Raw genomic sequence first — 20,685 nt, forward strand, 5'->3', positions numbered from 1 at the left:
GTTTTAAACAATGCCCAAATCATAAAGGTAAGAACTTTACAAAACCCAAAAGACAGATCCGATTCAATCAACAATCTCTCTGATTACAACAGGTAACAACCCATTCTCGAAACACTCTAAAGCAGATGACTTTAACAATTACCTACGAAGATGTTAAGCCTTATATTGAACGTGTGGCTAATGGAGAACCCTCAGATATCATCACGGGCGAACCTATTACTCATTTTTTCTTAAGGTATATACGTTGTCAAATTACAACAAGACAAAGAACCCATTCTCGAAACACACTTGAAAGCAGATGACTTTAAACGATTTATTACCTTAGGCTTTAAGTTAGAATCAACACCATCGAATCTGTAGCTAAAAATGAAAAGCCATAACACAAATCACACATAAACAGTTCAAAGATGACAAAATCAAACCTCGAGAGATGACGAAATCAGAGACAGCGAAGAAGAGCGAAGAGGACTCGAAGAAGGAGAAGGAAAATCGAAGAAGGAGAAGAAGAATCGCAGGAGAAGAAGAAGAATCGCAGGAGACGAGAAAAAAAAAAAGAAATCGTGTTTTCCCCTAATTTCCTAACCCTAGACATTTAAGCTTATTGGGCTGCCCATTGTCCAACTGGTTAAGCCCAAATTTGGCCATAGATGTATTTGGGTTCACCCATTTGGACAAAAATTATTTATGGTTCAATATGGGCTTGTCCATTTCGGTCCATATCTATTTGGACACGGGCCACCCATTTATAGCCCACCCATTTGACATTACTAGAAATACCCAATAAGATGATGTATTCTACCAATCCATAATACACTAGCTTAGACCTTAACATGTGTAGCTCCAGAAAAGGACAAGAATCAAAAAAGGATTTATCCTCATCATATATGCATGTATTAAACTTGTTGTGATCAACATATATTCATAACATATGTGTGTGTTCTGTGTATATATATCCTAAGTAATTGTATATATCATGAGCATCCCAATCTTACCAAATCCTAACACCCTCAATTTGCACCAGCCATGCCTTCAATAAATGAAGATGTGTCTATTGGAAACTTAGGCAGTCTCCAAACACTCCCAGACTCATTCACCTGGAAACTCACCGCTGCTGACTCCATTCTCCCTCCCTCCTCCGCCGCAGTGAAAGAGTCCATTCCGGTCATCGACCTCTCCGATCCTGACGTCACCAATTTGTTAGGAAATGCATGCAAAACGTGGGGAGCGTTTCAGATAGCCAACCACGGGGTCTCTCAAAGTCTCCTCGACGATGTTGAATCTCTCTCCAAAACCTTTTTCGATATGCCGTCAGAGAGGAAACTCGAGGCTGCTTCCTCTAATAAAGGAGTTAGTGGGTACGGAGAACCTCGAATCTCTCTTTTCTTCGAGAAGAAAATGTGGTCTGAAGGGTTGACAATCGCCGACGGCTCCTACCGCAACCAGTTCCTTACTATTTGGCCCCGTGATTACACCAAATACTGGTAACGTCCACTACACTTCCACACACATGTATTGGATAGTTTACAAAAGTGTTTCAAATGAAATGAAACTTATATTACTGATTATGAGCTTTTCACATGAAAGTTAATTAACTTTATAAATTATGATTAGATCTTGGCTTTCTAACACTCAACGGTGTCTTGAGTCTTTTTTGGGTGTTTTTCATGCGCAGCGGAATAATCGAAGAGTACAAGGGTGAAATGGAAAAATTAGCAAGCAGACTTCTATCATGCATATTAGGATCACTTGGTGTCACCGTAGACGACATCGAATGGGCTAAGAAGACCGAGAAATCTGAATCAAAAATGGGCCAAAGCGTCATACGACTAAACCATTACCCGGTTTGTCCTGAGCCAGAAAGAGCCATGGGTCTAGCCGCTCATACCGACTCATGTCTCCTAACCATTTTGCACCAGAGCAACATGGGAGGGCTACAAGTGTTCAAAGAAGAGTCCGGTTGGGTTACGGTAGAGCCCATTCCTGGTGTTCTTGTGGTCAACATCGGCGACCTCTTTCACATTCTATCGAATGGGAAGTTTCCTAGCGTGGTTCACCGAGCAAGGGTTAACCGAACCAAGTCAAGAATATCGATAGCGTATCTGTGGGGTGGTCCAGCCGGTGAAGTGGAGATAAGTCCAATATCAAAGATAGTTGGTCCGGTTGGACCGTGTCTATACCGGCCAGTTACTTGGAGTGAATATCTCCGAATCAAATTTGAGGTTTTCGACAAGGCATTGGACGCAATTAGAGTGGTTAATGCCACCAATTGAATCTCCTCTGTTCGAATGTTTTAAACTAAAACTAAAGTTGCGAATCAAATTTGCATTTAGTATAATACATTATTATCATTTTTCTCAACACACTGATAATAAACTTGCACACGTTAGAGTGTGGATACATTTATTACGGTGGCAAAGAATGATCACCGAGCAGAGGGGTTGACTTGACTCCGCAGTATAACTGGAGAAGATCTTCGCTGGATTTCTTCATGGAGTTGACGTAAGACTCGTAGAAGCGGAGGAGACCGTCGTGCTCGAAAGGGTAGTAACGAAGGGGATGTTGGTCATCGACGAGCTCCTCCGGCGTACGGATGGTCCCTTTGTGGAAGGAGAAAAAACCTAAAGAGTATCTAACTTCATCTGCGCTCATCACCACCCTGTGGTAACACGGCTTTATCCTATCGTTACTCCACGCCTTCACCAACCACCATAACAACAAGATTCAGTTATAACTTAAATCATTTGCTTAAGTTTTATATTTTTAACTAGACTTTACCGTGAGACCCATGCCGGAGAGAACGACGAATCTTGTCGGCGACGGGTTAAACCCGACCCACTGATCGGTCATGGTTTTGAGCTGGAGACCTAGGACGTGGTTCTGGTGGAGGATACTCATGAAGCTCTTATCAGTATGCGATACGAAACCCGTGTTTGCTTCACCGTTTCTCTGTCTCCTGTAACTCAGCATCCTCAACAGGTACCGAGTTGACTCGGAATGGCTCGCCGAGTGCTTCTTCTCGTCCATTCCATAGCTCTCGTACAGCATCCTCATCACTGTCTGGTCTAGCTCCGCTACTGCCGCTGCGTACCTATGTGTGGTCTGGCTGCAAAATCAAACATTTAGACAACAGAAATGGAATGATAAAGAGTTATGATTTTTTTTACCTTAAGGGATCGTTTCCTTGCGGCCAAAGTAATTTAGAGAAGTCTTTGCAAGCTTGGGGATCTGTTGCATAATCGATCCCCAAACTCTCGTGGATCCTGTAATCGTCGACGACCATAGACATGTAGCCATGGGAGGCCTTGTGGTTCTCGTTTTTGATCTTGACCTCGTACGGCAGCTCATACATATCCTTCATGCCGGAGAGCAAGTCCTCCCTGAGGTCTGGTGAGACGCCGTTGAACTCTGCCACAAACCAACCCTGCTCCTCCATGGCTCTTCGCACGCTGTCTCTGATCGTGATCCAGTGAGTCGTGCCTGGCACTAGTTTTTCGCGGGAGAAGTCTAGTATTGGTAAGCACTGCTCTTCATGTGAGCCCATTCGAGCGTCTTGGGGGATGATGAGTCTAAAGATTAGTGTATAGATTAGATTCAGAATACCAACGTTCTATTTATACATATATGTTTACAAATTGAATTATAGATTCACAGTAGACTGGGATGAGATCCTTCGTCGAAAAGGGACAATCGTTAAGAGAGATCCGGTTTTGGCTCTTTCATGCGTCATCAGTATATGATGTTGCTTTCTTTAGTTTAATGATTTGTCAACAATCCCAAGTCGCTAAATATACTCATTATTATTTTATAAACGTTGGTTTAGTGGTTACATATCTTTGTCCAAGTCGAAACAAATACACTCTTTGAAGCATTTGGTTCAATCTCGGTCACAAAAGACAAGCTTTCCGGATTTACGACACAGCCCTTGTTCCCCAACAGAGTTAACAACCTTACCATAACTATACATCAACGGCATCTTCCCCATAACTCTATGAAACTCCCTAATGCACTTGCCTCTTCTCTTCCTGTGTTCCACTCTTCTACTACTCAACCCAGCTTCTCTCACTCCATTCTCCACTTGCTCTTGTTCTTCTTCGTCATTACGCGCATCTCCCCAATCCCTAACTCTCTCTGCTCCCACCATGACTGGACCTGCTCTCAACTTGTCCGCAGCTACAAAATTCATCAGTATATCCTCGCAGTTACGCATCGTGTCCACAACCCCCCTCATCTCCTCCATCTCCACACCTCCATTGCAGCTATACTCGAAAAGATAATCTTGTTTCATCATCATGAACTTGGTGAGGACGATGGAGTACTTATCCGGGTGAACAGTGTAGATCCAGTCTTTCCCCTGCAAGTCAAACCCGTGCGATCTCACAAACATTCCTACTAAACGATCAGGGTTCGACTTCCACACGGAAAACGCGAACTCCAGCGACTTCTTGTCCACCTCCACGTCATCATCGCATATCAAAACAGCACGAGTGTCTACGGAAGGGCGAGGGAGGAACCTCGCGTTGAGGCTGCTCGATGGTTGCTGGATCAGAGAGATGGAAGCTGTGCCAAGCGAGTAACGAGTGAGGTTGTGGTATAAGTGGTCAAGTAGCTGAGCAGGTGTGGTAGGGTTACCCCAGAGGACTAAGATTGAGGAGACGATTGAGGATCCTGAATACGCGGCCACGATGGATTGGAGAAGAGGAATACGGGACTCAGAGTAACCGTTTATTAGGACGGTGATCTGATCCGATCTGAGTTTCTGAAAATCTCTAAGTTTCATTGCATCACACGGATCCGGATCAGCTGAGAGAGTGCGCGAAAACACGAGTGGCGTAACAGAGAGCGCAAGGAAGAGAAGAAACCAGATGGAGAAGAAGGCATTGCTAGTTCCGATTTGATCCATGAAACAGATCACAACGAACAATCGAATCTCGGGAGAAGCAGAAGTCCTCCCGGCGAAGTGCGAACTAAATTAAATGGGCTTTTAGTTTACAATGCCGTAAATGATGTAATTAGGCCTAGATAAAGATAATTAAGCTCAAAAGAATATTAAAACCAAGCAAAGCCCAAACTTTTTGAAAGGAGGAAGAATGAAATTTTGAAAAGAGATTCGTACGTGTAAGAGGTGCATGAATATCATATTTTTTTTACCAAGCTTAACAGGATGTGACCCTAGGTTTCTTATCTTCCCTGATACCTGCTGACGAGCCAGTGATTCTGTAAAACGTCTGCAAAATGGGTAAATAAGCCCAACTAGAAGTCAAATGTTTTGAAAGAAAGGGTATGGTAGGTGGGTGCGAGAGAGTAATGTAGGAGAGGAGAATATAAAACATTTAACTAACAAAAACGGGTGAGTTTGTTAGGTTAGGCTACTATTTACTATCTAAGCTACACACTCCGTGTGTCAAACCGCCAGCGCACTTATACCCGACAAGACATGTGTGGTTAAATGACAAACCATAAAACAAGTTGGTCGTTTATTTTAAGCCAAAGTCATAGGTACTACACACTGATAACTGTTAAAATTAGTTTTCCAGCTTCCAGGAAACTAACATTGTATTAAGAAAACACGAGTTGACAGAATCCTCTGCCTCGGATCCTATTGCAGATAGAAACGAAAAATAAATAAATGTAGATATAGTTAACTTTTAGCCAAAAAGAGATAGGGAGGGAGATCTAGTTCAATTATTTGTTATAGATTGGTTAAAAGAAAACCAGATAAAATGGTGAAACTGGAGGAGGGGATGCATGAAAGTGAGTTAAAATGGTGGGGAAGGGTTTGTACCTCGGGTAGCTTTAGATACTGCAGTAAGTATGGCCCACATGAGCTGCTCAAAAGTGTGAAAGTTCATCAGAACTGTATGAGAGCAAAAAGCAAACAAAGAAAGAAAACTAGTGGATTTGGGGTTTAGGGACCCATGCACGTGATTTTGGTCTTTCCTACCTTTTTCAACATTTGTGCATCTTATATTGTATTCTGAAAACTATTTAAATTCACTAACTTGCCCGTGATCGGTCTTATAAGCATGATCTCACAAATCGAAAAAGAATGCATCAATGTCATTTTGATGTATGGCCATTTTCACTTTCTTCTTCCGTCATTTTTATTTGCGATTTTCTAACCTTTTGCATGTGGAGAAGCAAATTAGAGGATATTTAGTAATGATGTCTATTTTCTACTAGAACATTATCATTCTTTATTTTTTTCATATGTAGCTATGATCTAAATATTAATTTTTCAAAAAGTTTATGGCATTGGACCCAAATACAAGGATAGAGAGGCTTGCGCGAAGGAGTCTGCAGACCCATTAATAACCCGAGAAATGAAAATAAACCGACAAAACACGAAGGGCGATGTCGGAGGAGAAGCCAGAGAGTCGACGTCCGAGAGAACTCCAAAGAAGTCCGAAAGTTTTCTTCCGGTGGTGATTGCTCTAACGAGCGCTTGAGAGTCTGTTCTAAAACAGATTTTGGTGAGATCGAGAAAGGAGGCATGGATCTAAATATTAATTTAAAAGAAGCATATATTTTATTTTTCAACATAAAAATATATATTAATATGAAAGTGTATTCAAGAAGTATATCAGAAGAGACATACTGTTAAAAAGAACCTATGTGCCTTCAGTTAAGTAATTTATCTATGCATTTTGGTTACACGAATTTCTAGTTACAACCAGATAGTTTGCTGCCATTTAATTTGCATATACGTATATACATATGTCTTTTTTGTCATGTACATATATACATGTGAAAAGGTTACAAGCAAAATATGATATATTTAGTGAGGATTGTCCACATTGTTTTTGTGTCATAAGCTAGCTAGAGACACTGATTGAGAGAAAGAGTAGAAATGTGGGGACTGTTGTGACAATAAAATGGTCCCCGACAAGAATCTTCAAAACTACACGAAATCCAAGTTTGAAAGTTAACGGTCACCAAAAATAAATAAAAAAGAAAAAGAAAAAAACAGCCTCGATTCTCCCGCTATCCGTTGTCTTCTGAAGCCAACCACTGTTACAGTACTTCCTCTATAGGGGTATAACAGTCACCACTCTTGATTGTTTTGTTGTTTAGTGTAATTTGCGACGACTAATTAGAAAGATTAACTATTCCAAAATGCAGCCAGTTCTGTGTTGGGTGCATAGAAGAAGATGATTATGTTCAGCTAAGGGTAAATATCGCCAACGCCTCCCTTTGTCTCATAGACATGATTCTTAATTTTTTTGGTAAGCGGATGACTTTTTATAATTAAAAAAATCGCAAATAGCAAGTGGGGGAAAGGCTTTACTTTAATTATCTGGAATAAATCTTAAATTGGCTTTTTCTCATATGAATGGAAAAATGACCGATAAAAAACAAAAGTGAATTTCTTATAAATAAAAGCTTGTAAAAAAAAAAAAGGTTGTGAGAAAATAGGAGGAGAAAAAAGGGGAGGTTTTGTTTTTTTTTTCCTTTTTGCTTTCTCTACAAACAAAAGTGTCTCCCTTTTTTCTAATCTCCTTCTTCTTCTTCTCTCTTTCTCTTTTCGCCGTTCCTGCGATTCTGAAATTCTTTTTAAGCTTTGATATCCTTCCTTTCAGAATCGTAGTAGCAATGGCTTTTTAATTTCCCCTTTTTTTATTAATTAGCCAAAAAAAGGGGATTGCTTTGGTATCTCCCCTCCTCTCCCTCTTCATTCTCGCCGCCGGCAGATGGCCAAGTCGTCACCATCCTCACAAAATCCTCCGAACTTGGTGGATTGCTCGCTAGGGTCTGTCTCAACACCCACATAGATCAAACGATCTGATCTGATCCCAATCGATCTCAATTGAGGAAGAAGAGATGGGGAAGGTGGTAGAGAAATTGGGAAGATGCTTAAAGACGGTGTTTTTCATGGTTGCCATGTTGGTTTCCCTCTTAGTCTCCTCCTTGCCTGTCCTCGTTGCCATCGGCGACGTCTTGGTCCCAACCTTTTTGCTTTCCAGCTTTACTTGTCTGACCTGTTACAGCTTCAATGACCATCTCAGCAGATACAGCTTCAAGACCTCTTTGACTGATATTCCTCTCGTCTCCCTCCTCAGATCTTTCCTCCTCATCTGTACCTTTCACCTTCCCTCCTTTCCTTTGAGAGTTTTCTCCACTTTTTTAATCTTAAAAGTTTCTTTTTTTTGTTTATTGATGAACAGGTGTGTATTCACTATCCGATGGGCCTGCACTCTCTCACGGACCTTACCTCGGAACTGTGTCCTTGTGTTCCGTTGTTTCCATTGTTCTTCTTTCGGTTAAAGCTTGTATTTTTACTGCTAACTCTCAGCTCAACGCTGAAGCATCGATCTCTCCGTCAAGGCAACGACTTCACCTCAAGAAGTCTTGGGGGATGCCAGTTTTGTTCCTTTCTTCTGTGGTTTTCGCTCTTGGTCATACCGTTGTTGCTTATAGAACTAGCTGCCGAGCTCGGAGGAAACTCTTGTTCCACAGAGCGGTCGACCCTGAAGCTGTAAGCTTACTAACTTTGCCTGCAAACCTTTTAACTAAACATCATCTCTTTGACTTCTGTGTGTGTGTGTTTGTTTGCAGGTTCTTTCGTGTAAAAGTGTCTTCTCTAGTTACCAGAAAGTCCCACGTTCTCCCATTCCTTTGGTTCGGAAGGTCTCCAAGACTGATGGCGAGGTCAGACGGAAGCTTACGTCATCTACATCCAATGATGGAGAGCTTCCAGTGAGAGTGCTCGCTGATCTTGACAGCTTGTTCGTTACAGTCACGGGACTCTCTGTGCATTACAAGATATGCACACCTGGCTCTCCTCGGCAGTCTTCTGTCTCCTCAACTCTTTCTCCCGAAGCTAATTCTATGCTCAATGTGCCGGAGGCGATGGCAGGAAGGTTGAAGCTTGACAGGAAACTATTGAGCATGGTCACTAGAAACAAGCTCAATCATCATCACCATAAAAGCTGCAGCAGCCTCTTCAACAATTCGTCTTCTTCCTTGCACGATCCTCTCCTAGAGGGTTCTCCTACTTCTCCTCTTCTTTTCAAAGATACTCAGGAAGAAGAGGATGTCATGAATGCGTCCAGTTGCGGTGGTGTCACGGAGCAGCAAGATCCCTCCGATGGAAGTTTTGGTGTAGTGCTGGTTCATGGATTTGGAGGTGGAGTGTTCTCTTGGAGAAATGTGATGGGTTCTCTCGCCCATCAGCTTGGCTGTGTTGTCACTGCTTTCGATAGGCCTGGTTGGGGATTAACCGCTAGGCCTCATGTTAAGGATTTGGAAGAAAGAGATTTGCCAAACCCTTACACTCTGGAAAATCAGGTAATTTGATCTTCATTGGTGGAAGCTTTTGTATTTGCACTTCAGAAAGAAATGTAAAAACTCAATGATCTGTTCTTGGATGTTTGCAGGTAGACATGCTTGTTGCTTTTTGCCACGAAATGGGGTTTGCTTCGGTAGTCTTGGTTGGCCATGATGATGGAGGTTTGATTGCTCTCAAGGCTGCACAAAGATTGGTAGCATCAAATGATGATGCCACCATCAAAGTGAAAGGAGTGGTTTTGCTTAATGTAAGCTTGACGAGGGAAGTAGTCCCAGCTTTTGCAAGAATACTTCTGCACACTTCACTAGGAAAGAAACACCTTGTTCGCCCGCTTTTGCGAACTGAGATAGCTCAGGTGGTGAACCGTCGAGCTTGGTATGATCCTGCCAAGATGACATCAGATGTCTTAAAGCTATACAAGGCACCACTCCATGTCGAAGGCTGGGACGAGGCGCTTCACGAGATTGGTAGACTCTCATCCGAGATGGTGCTTTCAACTCAAAATGCACAGTCGCTTCTCAAAGCAGTGGAAAGCTTACCAGTATTAGTCGTTGCTGGAGCAGAAGACGCACTTGTTCCCCTCAAGTCCTCCCAAGTCATGGCTTCAAAACTCTTTAACTCTGTAAGTCTTCCGTATATCTAATTAAAACGAATAACTCTCTGTCTCTCAGGGACTTACATTATACATTGTTCAAACAAACAGAGGCTAGTAGCAATCTCAGGATGTGGTCATCTACCGCATGAGGAGTGTCCAAAGGCGCTTCTTGCAGCCATGACCCCATTCATAAGCAGACTTGTACTTAGTGACTGAGTGATCACTTCTTGTTGTCTTCTTAGATCACAATCGATTAGTGGTTTGTGTTTTGTTTTTCTTTTTGTCTGCCCCAAAAGGAAAGAAGTTGGGGGGTGATTTTGAGGTCTTAGCAGCTGTGTGTGTATTCATCATGACCAGAGTTATTGTAATTTTCTCTGTTTTCATGTATGGATTGAAAGTTTTTCTATTTATTTGTCCGTTAAAGTACAAGTGTGAAATGCTGAATCTTGGTAAAAAGAATCCGGTTTGCATTAACTTATGACCGAACCAAACCAAGTTTCTTTTGTACCGACTATAAATAAGGAAAGAGAAAAGTAATATTAGTTGTGAAGGCCTAATCACGCGCCTATGGTTTTACTCTTTGGATTCTGGGATTGGTTTTACTCTTTTGATTCTGGGATGACGCGCTCAACGCGCTTTGCATGGGCATCATCAGACAAGCTTCTTCTCTCCTTGTTTAATTTACATCAGACAAGTTTCATTTATAAATAAGAGAAACTCGTTTTGATCAAAAAATATATATATATAAGAGTAACTCCATCAAAAATATTTCAAGACAAATACCTAAAATAGTAATAAAATATATTTTAATTTTCCAAATTGCACATAAGAAATAAAATTTCAAACCAGCTAAAAGTAAACTCTTTAAAAAATAGATTTAGATTTGAATTTATTAATGATAATATAATTCTTTTGTTACAAAAATGTCAATCTAGAATTTTGATACAATTTATATCGATTTTAACTGTAGTATTAATTGTAAAGTACTTTAATCTTACAAATAGTTTTGTTAAAACTATCATTTCAACTTTGTGTCAAATTATCTTATGACTATCATTTCAACTTTGTGTCAAATTATCTTATCCATCATCCACTTTGTTACATGGTTACTTTATTAATATCGTCTCTTAATATGGTTAGTAGGCAAATTAACCCATTTTTTTAACCAAAAGTAACTTTTATTTGCCCTGGCAAGTGTCAAAACAAAAGACGAGGGATTCAAGAGTGAAGACGCTTCTTTTTCCTGAGTGCATCTTTTTTTTTTATAACATCCTGATTGTATCTCTTCTTCTGAACACCAGCACCGAGTATGCTTACAAGCACTCTCTCTGAACAGGCTGAAACTTTATAGAAAACTTTTCTTCTTTTCTTTTGCCTAACACCTTTTACATATTTTTTGAGTTTCAAACATCACAAGCACATAAAACATATACAAACTGGAAATGTCTTGAGCTAATAATGCATTCACCCACATCTTACAATCATATCTATTTTAAAAGCTTTGAAAGCTACTATGAAAGAACTGACGAAAAGTCTGAGACCATCCAAAGATTTCCCCCGTCTCAGATTGGTCGATTCAGACATCATATTTGGCAGTTCATGTTCTAGATGAGCTGGTCTCTGCTCCAGAAACAGTCATCAAGCTTCCAGTGTCGGACATGTAGTGATAATTGTAATTGATTCTGGTCACTAAATCAGCCAAATGAGGAAAGTGTCCCACATTCAGCTTCGAAGACAGTACCTGCATATTCAATAATCAACTAAGCTTTCATATTACAACTAACAAGTATACAGAGTTTTAGATTCGATGGCCTTACTCTAAGGAGGAAAGCTATGCAGTCTTCAAATTGCTTCTCAATGCGGTCTATTTCCATTTCGCATCTAGCCTTGATCGCTGCTGAGACTGCTCCACCGCTGCTCAGTGTCTGTTGTATCGAGTAGAACTCCAGAGCTAATCCGAGAATCATGTTGATCCGACTTGCGATGATTGCCCACTACACAGCAACCATCAAACATGAAACACTTAGTTTTCTGGCGCCACAAATTCACACACATAAAATCTTATGCAACTGAAGAGATAATGTAATGGTCCATGTACCAGCTTTTCTTGAACCACAAAGCATTGCCTCTGAATCGATAACAAGTAGGTCTCATGTACATATATGACCTCGTCTAGAGACCCTGCTTTTACCATTGCTTCGCACAGTTCGCGCCATGCTGTGTGATATACCTGTTTACAAGATCCAGTAAGTATATTATTGAAGCCGTAAGATCAACTTTCTATTTTGCCCACAGCTCTTGCACATATATTACTTCAACGAAAATGATACTGTAATCATAATCAATCATAATAGTATCAGACATTACCCTGTCCATTACGTATTGATGAAAAGCATCCACAAAATTGAGTAGCTTTTGTTCAAGTAACCAGTGGTGCTTGCGGATTTTTGTTGCTGAGCCTTTACCCTGTCACATACACAAACGCACCAAATCACAAATTTTATCAAACTACACCACGTTATTATCAATACTCTTTATATTTATCCATATTGATCATAACATTGATTAGCCCCTTTGAAAGTGTATTTAGATGTCACATGAAACATTCTAAGAAGAAAGAAATGAGCAAGAACCTTCCACATCCACCTTCGTGCTTTATCTAGCACATATTTTGCTCGTTTGACCTTCAGCAAAAATCCCATCACCTGTTTTCATTTAAATAATTAACACATGAGAACGACAAACTGTTTCCCCAAAAAAATACAGATGAGAAAGGGTTACCTGGTTATACTTCTTAATGGCCTCACTATTGGCAATAAGCTCAAGCGGCCATGGCACCTTCAAAAATAGTTTGGATATTTAAATAAACAAAAATGTTAATACGCTGCAACTGGTTGGACGAGTAAATGTCTTTCTCTGTACCTTGTATGTGAATTTGAGAGACTCGAGGCAGTCTATCCCAAAGTTGTTAATACGGCTTTTACGAGTGGAAGAAAGGGGTACTACATCACCCTTGTCATCTTTGTCTTTGTCTAAACAACCTTCTCTGGAAATAGATACCACCAACGAATCAGGACTGTTTAACAGCATGGCATCAGCTGAATTCCTAATTGATTCCTGTAGATAACCATTCAAATTTGGAATCAACCTTGTTTGTGTGAACACGATATACGGCAGTTTTAGTAGAAAGAGCTAAATCAAACTTGGTTACCTGAAGGATTATGTTCAACTCAAAATCATCATTTGTTAACTCTCCCTTGCCCAACTTGTTGAATATGACAGTCAGAAAATGCTGCAGAAGGTCCCCTGAAAATTTTACGGTTTCGTTAAGATTCCAGATACAGGCCATGTAGACAAAGATGCTGAAGCACATAAAACCTACCTGAACCTAACAAGTAAATGGCACGCAACACGGCAAGTTCGTGCATCAATTTCCAATCATTCATTAGTTTTGATAAAATCATTTTGCCAATGTAGTCCACCTACAACACGCACAACTTTCATAAGCTCACAAAAGTATGCAATGCCATAGAAACAAACGGCACTGCAAAGCATATATCACCGTACCTGCCTCCTGATGTAGATTGTGAAGCATTCTTGCATTATTACAACAGGAAGCGGAGCATCCCTTGGCTCTGCCTTTAGCATCCAGCTGAGAACTTTTGAAAGAAGGGTACTATTCTTTTGGAAAGGTAGGAACTCTGACATATGGAGCTCCGGCTTTTGTTTTTATTGTTGATAACAAAGATTCCAAAGTCAGCTATCAGAAACTATTGCACGTGGAATAAAAGTTAAGGAGTGGACATAGAATGATTATATCATCACTATCAAAGTACCTGGAATGACGGAAGCAAAGTGGGAAAGGGAAACAACGTTTCAAGAACTTCGGTGTCATCCTGAGAAGAAAGATATTCAGATGTACCAAATTGGAATCCAAATTTGTAGTTTGTGCCGCTCAATCCAGCATCTGCCAGGCCAGATTCCTCAAAAATAGCACCCAACAAACTCTCATCATTTAGAGACGGTAGACAGTAGTTGTGTGACAAGTTCAAGACATTCCAAGCATTCTTATTCCTCTCAAGATCCATTTTAGATACTGAAACAACAGGGTTTTCATGACAGAATAAACCCTGCAATGCCTTTTTGACAGTGAGGCTAGTTTTTCCGTCCTTCACACCAGTAAGATAACATGCACTCTGGTGTTCTGATTTGGCCTCCATAGCTCTTTTCTCTTGCACGGCACCGACCAACAACTTATACCACATTCGCTCTGAGCACGTGAGCACTGGAAGATCTTTGTCAACCATGCCACTCTCCAGCTCTCCACTTATATATGATGCTAAAGTTGGAGAAATCTCCCATTCATCCGCCTCATCTTTCCACAGATATCTAGAGACGTGATCACCATGGCCTATAAGGCCAGCAAGTGTTAGACAAAAGATTTCAGACAAGGATAAGTCTGCAGTGCTCCTAATGTTGTTGTTTTTCGCCGGTAGTGTAGAATTCCCAAAACAATTTCTCCCATGGCGCTGAATCTCTGAAGACGTGGAAGGAATACGCTGCATCAGCTGCAATGACTTTCCAGCAGAAACAATCGATTTAGAGATGTCTTTTAAGAATAATGGGCATAGCACCCGATTGTTCTGCTCTTTGTCTTTGTCAGAAACTGAACTGGAGTCAGTTCCACTCAGTCCTTTCTTTTCACTTGACTTTGGGCCCGGCACCTTCATCAACATATAACTTTTCTCCCAAAACTCTGCATCGTTGACAGAGACGGATTGATTGGCTGTAAAAAACAACTGCGAAGAGCAAAAACCACAACCAAAGATTTATCATCATCATTAAACTTTCAATGAGCTAGCCTTGTAAAGAAGTCATTGATGCATGTTAAACTGCTATAAAGAAATTTAAGAAGAGCCATAGAAGATAGATACAAACACGTACCTCACCAAAAGGATCATCAAGAGTTCCCTCAAACAACCATGAATCCAAACCCTCTATATAAGGCAATAAAGTTCCAGCAAAGATTTGCAGCAGCATGTGAAATCCTTCCACCTGGTCCAGATATTATCAAATACACCAGCTTGGGAAGAAATCAAAAACGAAGGGAGAAAGAAAAACATAAAAACAGAATGAGAGAAAGGCAACAAACCTCACCACGTTGGACAAGGCATACTTGATCCAACTTCTTGTAAAGGAAATCAAGAACGTGGACAGCAACTTCAGCAGTGGAAATAGTATAACTTGGATCAAAATACGCATGAGGAATAGCACCACGTACGACTTGCAAAAGGTATTCAGCACCTGAACACAGACTACCAAATAGAGAAAAAGATTAAATATACACAAAGTTATCTCTTGAATAAAAAAATAATATAGGCAGCAACACACCTAGATAAAGAACTAGTTAATCCCAAGAGGGTTGGAGTGGCAGTAAGACTAGAATCATTGATCTTCACTTCCTCGTTCAAAGAAATGTCTCTGAGTTTCTGTCCTAACGCCACTTGTATATAAGTCTCAGCAAAATAAATGTTCGAGGAAGTAAGTTTCGATGCTTGCCTGGAGCCAGGCAGAGACAGAGTTAGAAAATGCCATTAAGGTAGGAGGAGAGTTATTGCTAATTCCAGCGAGGATAGACTCGACAAGCTTCAGACAAGTTGCGGCATACAGAAAAGGAGCGAGAAGGGCATGAAGGCTTGTCCGAGACAAATGAGAGACGCGAATCTCGTTGGCTCTAGCGAGGAAAGTCTGTCCAGTTTGGTCCCAGACAATGACGGGGCTAGACAGGCCTTGCATAGCTTGTAAGACACCTCTCACCTATCAACAAAACAGAAAGAGGTTGTTAGCCGATGAGAAACCCAAGGAAAGTAGTGTTTGGTGGGGGGGGGGGGGGGGCATTACCAGATCCAGTTCAGTGACGGTCACTGAGGGAGTGGAGTGTGACCAAACTCTGCGACTGCACATCGCCCCCGGAGTTAGGGTTGTTTCTAAGCGAGTCCGATCAACTCGAACCGGCGACTCCATAATTGTTGGTTTCCTTCCGCTACCTATATATTTTGATTTCCGCAGTCATACGAGGGAAAGCGAAGAAGCTTTGCTAGTTTAGGTGAATCTCAGAGAGAGAGAGAGATCTCAGGCCCATTGGTAAAGTAAGCCCGTCGCAGTTACCAGTAATTACCAGAACATATCCTTTTTATTCACAAATACTTTTGTTTTTTTGCACTTTGAGGACTTCCACTCGGTACTAATCATGTTATAGCCCCACCCATTTTAAAAAATTTAAGAAAAACCCTGCGCCTCTGAACTTCTTTAACATTTGAATACAAAGCGATGATAAAGATACACTTGGGTCCTCAAACTAAAGCATCTTTGATATAAAATCATCATAATGCCTTTACTATGAAAGATGCAGCTTTTCTAAATCTGCCACAAGACAGCACAAAGTAAGCTACTTGCTTGGCAAAAGAAGCTAACTAAATATTCAAGGAAGCCACCCCTGCATCGTTGCGTCCACCATGTCCATGACCATGCTTATGCATTTTTCATCAAAATCCATCTTTTGTGCTCCTTCTGGCTGTTAAATATCCTGATTATTGGTTGAAGAGTCTTTTCTCCCCCACCGCAACCACAGCTACTTATAACGCCTCCTTCAAACACGAAACCAAGGCATAAAAATTTAGCTAGTAAGGAAAAAAGTAGATCCAAGTAGTGATTAGAATAACCAACCAACCAACCTTTTGAGAGATTTACTTCTTAATCTGATGGGTTTTCTCTTCTTCTTCTTCTTTTTCTTTTTCATTTTGCAGATTCCGGTCACTATCTCCTCAATGTCTATTGTTGTATCATCGACATGAGTTTTCAACAGATTGCATTTATCCAAACCCATCAGTTGATGAACAGCGCTTGGGACAAGGGAGGTATCCTTTTTTCTTACATATTCCATTAGCACAAGCCCTGTCATATACCCCCAAGTAACATACTTGTAAAAGATGGAAAGCTTCACAATAAGAATCATGATTGTGCAACATAGAAGCAAAAACACAAGACATACCGAGAGCGCGGAGCAACTTGAGATCAAAATAATCAGCAAGTTCGTAGTGATCAGTTATTTCAGCTCGATGAATGGCTAGCTTCTTTAAGCTGATGAGCAAATCCTGCAAAAACGAATTTTGGTGAGGAGGATTGGTAATAACAATCGTTGAATGGGTTTCCTCGTCTCCAAGTAAATAAATAAATATAACTACCAGTTCAGGTTCTGAAAGAGAGCAAAGCCAAGAGATATCTTGCGTCCTATTGTTCTTCAAGACTTCGCTGAGTTCCTCCATCTTTTAAGTCTTCCTAAGAGAAGGAAGGGCATAAAGAACACTTTGTTTCTAACAGCAACAATCCAAATACTAAATCAATGGCTGAACCAATAAAAACCAAAACCGTTAGCTAACATGGACTAGTCGGCTCACCTAAATGGAATTAAACAGGCTTCAAATAAGAAAGCAGCTGGCGATTTAGTGCTTGTCCTCCTCACCACCTGGGTTTTAAAATAATGGAGACTCCAAGTCAGAGTAATAGTCAGCAAGGGGGAAGGAAGGAGACGCAAACAATAAACCCTAATTCATCTATCAACCTCTCGTCGGTAAATCAATTTAAATTTGATGTGATTTATAATTAAGATACGTAATTAAGCACCAAGGATCCGTGGCGCAATGGTAGCGCGTCTGACTCCAGATCAGAAGGTTGCGTGTTCGATTCACGTCGGGTTCAAAAATCCCGAAAATTTGATCCTTTATTTTTGTTGTTTCATAGTTACGTCTGTTTATTTAAAATTAATGTCGAAACAACGTAGCCAGGGGGGAAGTCGATGGTCAAAAGCATTCCTCTTTCTTGTTTGATGATGCTGAAATGTTACTCTGTGAGACTGATTCATAATTTGAGATAGCTTAAGCTTATAGCTACACCACATTAATGGTATGTTACTTTAAATTTTCATAATCTGCAAAGGCTCTGTGATGTATTCTCATTACACTTTCATCAGATTCTGATTGCTATTACTTCACCATTCACCAGGGAAGGAAGCTGCTCGATATAGACTTTCCCGAGGGTCCTTTTGGAACAAAGGTTACTACTGTCTTGGATGAAATCAACATGGGATAGACTGAGATTCTTGTTTTCACTTTTACTTTATCTCTGCTACAGTAAGCTCCTGCTATAGTCAAATCCTACTACCACATGAGAATAGTTGGTTGCCCAGGAGGTGAAGCAGGTGTTCTTCTTTTTCTCTTTCTCTCTACGTATCAGATATCATATCTTACCCACTTTAATGTGGAGCAAAGAGAGATATATCTTTTGAACGGCAGAGGATGAGCATGACGTTGTCTGGTTTTGGCTGGAGAAAGGCAAGTCTTTTGAGTGCCCTGTGTGTTCCCAGTACTTTAAGGTATGTATGTATCCTAGCTTCTCTTTAAATCTACAAAGCAAATTAAGTTTCATAAACTTATCACTGCAAAATGGGTTTAATGATTGATAGCTTCAAGTGGTTGGTCCTGGGGGACCTCCTGACGGACATGGCGATCACCACCACTGAACTCCCAAGAATAAGAAAGAAAGGGTGTGGTGGTGGCTTCGCTTCTGAAACGCGAACCCCCTTTTGGTTTTCTTTATGCTGTTTACTTCTCTTCCACCCAAGGTTTTGAAACCCGGACTGGACCGGCCGGTTGGACCGGTTCAACCGTGACTCCCACACCTAGCCGAGTCCGGGTCAGTTCTAAAACCGGATGTGAGTTGAACCGGTAAAATCGGCCAAAAACCGTAAGAACCGGTGACCTGGTTTTATTGAAAACTCCGGTTTATAATTCAAATCTAATTAACCATTTGTTCTTCATTGATTTATAAAGAATTTTCTTTCAATTTGCTTTGATTTAGCTAGATTTGATATAGCAAACGAAAAAGAAACCTTTTATGTGCACGAAAAAAAAATGTAAATGAAAACATTACAGGAACTTGAGCTCACGTAACAATGGAGGAGAAAGAAGAAGAAACTGTTGAAACTCTACGTTAGATTGCTTATGGATTGTGTATGTGAATGAAGAATAAGAATAACTCTCTTATATTAACCTCAAAGGTAAAACTTACTCAAAACCTTTAATTCCTCAAACTCATACAATCTCATCATAACTCGATGGATGTATTTATATAACTAAACATAGATCCTATTATCATGCTTATAGATAACTCCTAAAACATCTTTATCCATATCTCAAACTCAAATAGATTAGGACTATGTTTAGCTTGCTTCACACGTCATTCTCCTTGTCTTGTTAACTTCATGCTTACTCCAACATACTCCCCCTTAAGCTTGAAGTGAACCTGTGCTGCATCTACAACTCCAATAAGTTCTCTCATCTCTGTGAATCTGATCTTCCCGAGTCCTTTAGTCAAGATATCCGCTTTCTGCAAGCTTCCTGAAACGTGCTCCACCTCCACTTGACCATTCTCGACACACTCCCTTATGAAATGATATCTTCGGTGAATATGTTTAGAGCGGCCATGGAAAACAGGGTTTTTCGTAAGAGAGATAGCGGACTTATTATCAACTCGGATGGTTACTGCCTCACATTCTCCTCCAGTGATCTCGCTTAGAAGTTCTTGAAGCCATATGGCCTGTTTCGCAGCTTCAGTGGCTGCCATGAACTCAGCCTCGCAAGATGATAGTGCCACGCTTTCTTGCTTCTGAGAACACCAGGTGATAGGACTGTCGTTGAGGTAGAATATGTGTCCTGTTACGCTTCTACCATCATCATCATCGACGGTGAGAGAACTGTCACTGTATCCTAGCAACCTTACAGTATCAGCGCGCGTGTAAGTGAGTCCATAAGTGCTGGTTCCACGCAAATACCTCAGAACCTGCTTCAAAGCTCCATCGTGAGAGACTTTAGGATCAAGCATATACCTGCTAAGAACTCCAATGCTGTATGACAGGTCAGGGCGTGTGTGGATAAGATATCGTAAGAATCCAATGCTTCTTCTGTATTTCTTCTCATCAACACCCTTCTCATCGGTAGCTTTGGATAACTTCAGATTCATATCCATCGGTACATGTGTGGGATTGCAGTCGTTCATACCTGTCTCAGCAAGAATACGTGAAGCATATCTCTCCTGTCTCAACGTGATGCCTCCCTCGTGCTGTACCACTTCGATCCCCAAGTTGTAGGTGAGCCTACCCAAGTCACTCATCTCGAATTTAGAGGCCATCTCTTGCTTAAACTCGCTTATCATTGCAACATCAGATCCTGTAACAAGTAAATCATCCACGTATACTGCTACAATAAGAATCTCCTCGTTCTTCTTTCGTTGATACAACGAAGCTTCTTTAGAGCACCGTGTGAAGTTCAGATCTCGGAGTATCTTGTTTAGCTTGTAGTTCCAGGCTCTTGGAGCCTGCTTAAGTCCATAGAGGGCTTTAGAGAGCTTGTACACCTTTTCTTCACTCCCTTTGACCTCAAAACCCTCAGGCTGCTTTACATAAACCTCCTCTTTAAGATCTCCGTGGAGAAAGGCGGTCTTTACATCGAGATGATGTACTTCCCAGCCATGTGATGCTGCCAATGCAATGATGAGACGAATGGTTTCGATTCTTGCAACTGGTGCGAACACCTCGTCGTAATCAACGCCATGTCTATGTACATATCCCTTTGCCATCAGCCTTGCCTTGTACTTGTTCACACTCCCATCCGGATTACGCTTTAGCTTAAATACCCATTTTAATCCAATGGCTTTTGCCCCTGCAGGTAGATCAACTAGAAGCCAGGTG

At 40.9% G+C, this 20,685-nt stretch overlaps 6 protein-coding genes and 1 non-coding gene across 9 annotated transcripts; 3 read left to right on the forward strand and 4 right to left on the reverse strand.

Moving 5' to 3' along the window:
- Positions 1-783: 783 nt before the first annotated feature.
- On the forward strand, positions 784-2,353 carry LOC103853269 (gibberellin 3-beta-dioxygenase 4). Its single transcript, XM_009130187.3, has 2 exons — positions 784-1,481; positions 1,673-2,353. Exons 1-2 carry the CDS (start codon positions 1,024-1,026, stop codon positions 2,268-2,270), a joined length of 1,056 nt encoding a protein of 351 aa, XP_009128435.1. The 5' UTR covers positions 784-1,023; the 3' UTR covers positions 2,271-2,353.
- Positions 2,308-3,590, reverse strand: LOC103853268 (probable 2-oxoglutarate-dependent dioxygenase AOP1). Its single transcript, XM_009130186.3, has 3 exons — positions 3,165-3,590; positions 2,776-3,103; positions 2,308-2,694 (listed from the first exon to the last, which is right to left on the reverse strand). The coding sequence occupies exons 1-3, from the start codon at positions 3,539-3,541 to the stop codon at positions 2,404-2,406; spliced, it is 996 nt and encodes a 331-aa protein (XP_009128434.2). The 5' UTR covers positions 3,542-3,590; the 3' UTR covers positions 2,308-2,403.
- A 188-nt stretch (positions 3,591-3,778) lies between these two features.
- LOC103853270 (glycosyltransferase family protein 64 C3) lies at positions 3,779-5,128 on the reverse strand. The gene has a single exon (XM_009130189.3). The coding sequence runs from the start codon at positions 4,898-4,900 to the stop codon at positions 3,875-3,877; it is 1,026 nt and encodes a 341-aa protein (XP_009128437.1). The 5' UTR covers positions 4,901-5,128; the 3' UTR covers positions 3,779-3,874.
- Positions 5,129-7,397: 2,269 nt separating this feature from the next.
- Positions 7,398-10,352, forward strand: LOC103853271. The gene is made up of 5 exons (XM_033285943.1): positions 7,398-8,074; positions 8,163-8,473; positions 8,554-9,285; positions 9,375-9,908; positions 9,990-10,352. The coding sequence occupies exons 1-5, from the start codon at positions 7,819-7,821 to the stop codon at positions 10,095-10,097; spliced, it is 1,941 nt and encodes a 646-aa protein (XP_033141834.1). The 5' UTR covers positions 7,398-7,818; the 3' UTR covers positions 10,098-10,352.
- A 646-nt stretch (positions 10,353-10,998) lies between these two features.
- On the reverse strand, positions 10,999-16,061 carry LOC103853272 (gamma-tubulin complex component 5). The gene is made up of 16 exons (XM_009130191.3): positions 15,783-16,061; positions 15,441-15,698; positions 15,273-15,370; positions 15,034-15,196; positions 14,826-14,936; positions 13,718-14,680; positions 13,449-13,601; positions 13,264-13,363; positions 13,093-13,187; positions 12,804-12,998; positions 12,663-12,719; positions 12,515-12,586; positions 12,249-12,347; positions 11,980-12,111; positions 11,699-11,875; positions 10,999-11,622 (listed from the first exon to the last, which is right to left on the reverse strand). Exons 1-16 carry the CDS (start codon positions 15,903-15,905, stop codon positions 11,479-11,481), a joined length of 2,940 nt encoding a protein of 979 aa, XP_009128439.1. The 5' UTR covers positions 15,906-16,061; the 3' UTR covers positions 10,999-11,478.
- A 112-nt stretch (positions 16,062-16,173) lies between these two features.
- Positions 16,174-17,497, reverse strand: LOC103853273. Of its 3 annotated transcripts, none has more exons than XM_009130193.3 (5): positions 17,339-17,497; positions 17,126-17,219; positions 16,933-17,035; positions 16,616-16,835; positions 16,174-16,528 (listed from the first exon to the last, which is right to left on the reverse strand). In XM_009130193.3, exons 2-5 carry the CDS (start codon positions 17,204-17,206, stop codon positions 16,513-16,515), a joined length of 420 nt encoding a protein of 139 aa, XP_009128441.1. In that variant the 5' UTR covers positions 17,207-17,219; positions 17,339-17,497; the 3' UTR covers positions 16,174-16,512. The 3 variants fall into 3 exon arrangements, with proteins under 3 accessions (XP_009128441.1, XP_009128440.1, XP_009128442.1); XM_009130192.3 differs by having other exon boundaries at positions 17,126-17,254; positions 17,339-17,495; XM_009130194.3 differs by having other exon boundaries at positions 17,126-17,215; positions 17,339-17,480.
- Positions 17,498-17,567: 70 nt separating this feature from the next.
- TRNAW-CCA lies at positions 17,568-17,639 on the forward strand. The gene has a single exon. It is a non-coding gene; the product is annotated as a tRNA-Trp (tRNA).
- The last annotated feature ends 3,046 nt before the right edge of the window (positions 17,640-20,685 follow it).

This window comes from Brassica rapa, chromosome A02, assembly GCF_000309985.2.
Source record: "Brassica rapa cultivar Chiifu-401-42 chromosome A02, CAAS_Brap_v3.01, whole genome shotgun sequence".
Lineage (NCBI taxonomy): Eukaryota > Viridiplantae > Streptophyta > Magnoliopsida > Brassicales > Brassicaceae > Brassica > Brassica rapa.

Excerpts from the sequence above, each read along its gene's own strand:
- LOC103853269 (XM_009130187.3), top strand. The coding sequence starts at position 1,024 with ATGCCTTCAATAAATGAAGATGTGTCTATTGGAAACTTAGGCAGTCTC. Across the intron at positions 1,482-1,672 it reads CGTGATTACACCAAATACTG|CGGAATAATCGAAGAGTACA; the intron begins GTAACGTCCACT and ends TTTCATGCGCAG.
- LOC103853273 (XM_009130193.3), bottom strand. The coding sequence starts at position 17,206 with ATGGAGGAACTCAGCGAAGTCTTGAAGAACAATAGGACGCAAGATATC. Across the intron at positions 17,036-17,125 it reads CTCTTTCAGAACCTGAACTG|GATTTGCTCATCAGCTTAAA; the intron begins GTAGTTATATTT and ends TCGTTTTTGCAG. Across the intron at positions 16,836-16,932 it reads CAAGTTGCTCCGCGCTCTCG|GGCTTGTGCTAATGGAATAT; the intron begins GTATGTCTTGTG and ends GGTATATGACAG.
- LOC103853270 (XM_009130189.3), bottom strand. The coding sequence starts at position 4,900 with ATGGATCAAATCGGAACTAGCAATGCCTTCTTCTCCATCTGGTTTCTT.
- LOC103853268 (XM_009130186.3), bottom strand. The coding sequence starts at position 3,541 with ATGGGCTCACATGAAGAGCAGTGCTTACCAATACTAGACTTCTCCCGC. Across the intron at positions 3,104-3,164 it reads CAAGGAAACGATCCCTTAAG|CCAGACCACACATAGGTACG; the intron begins GTAAAAAAAATC and ends TTGATTTTGCAG. Across the intron at positions 2,695-2,775 it reads TCTCCGGCATGGGTCTCACG|GCGTGGAGTAACGATAGGAT; the intron begins GTAAAGTCTAGT and ends TGGTTGGTGAAG.
- LOC103853272 (XM_009130191.3), bottom strand. The coding sequence starts at position 15,905 with ATGGAGTCGCCGGTTCGAGTTGATCGGACTCGCTTAGAAACAACCCTA. Across the intron at positions 13,188-13,263 it reads CATTTACTTGTTAGGTTCAG|GGGACCTTCTGCAGCATTTT; the intron begins GTAGGTTTTATG and ends TAAAATTTTCAG. Across the intron at positions 12,587-12,662 it reads CCATTAAGAAGTATAACCAG|GTGATGGGATTTTTGCTGAA; the intron begins GTAACCCTTTCT and ends AAATGAAAACAG.
- LOC103853271 (XM_033285943.1), top strand. The coding sequence starts at position 7,819 with ATGGGGAAGGTGGTAGAGAAATTGGGAAGATGCTTAAAGACGGTGTTT. Across the intron at positions 8,474-8,553 it reads GAGCGGTCGACCCTGAAGCT|GTTCTTTCGTGTAAAAGTGT; the intron begins GTAAGCTTACTA and ends GTTTGTTTGCAG. Across the intron at positions 9,286-9,374 it reads CTTACACTCTGGAAAATCAG|GTAGACATGCTTGTTGCTTT; the intron begins GTAATTTGATCT and ends GGATGTTTGCAG.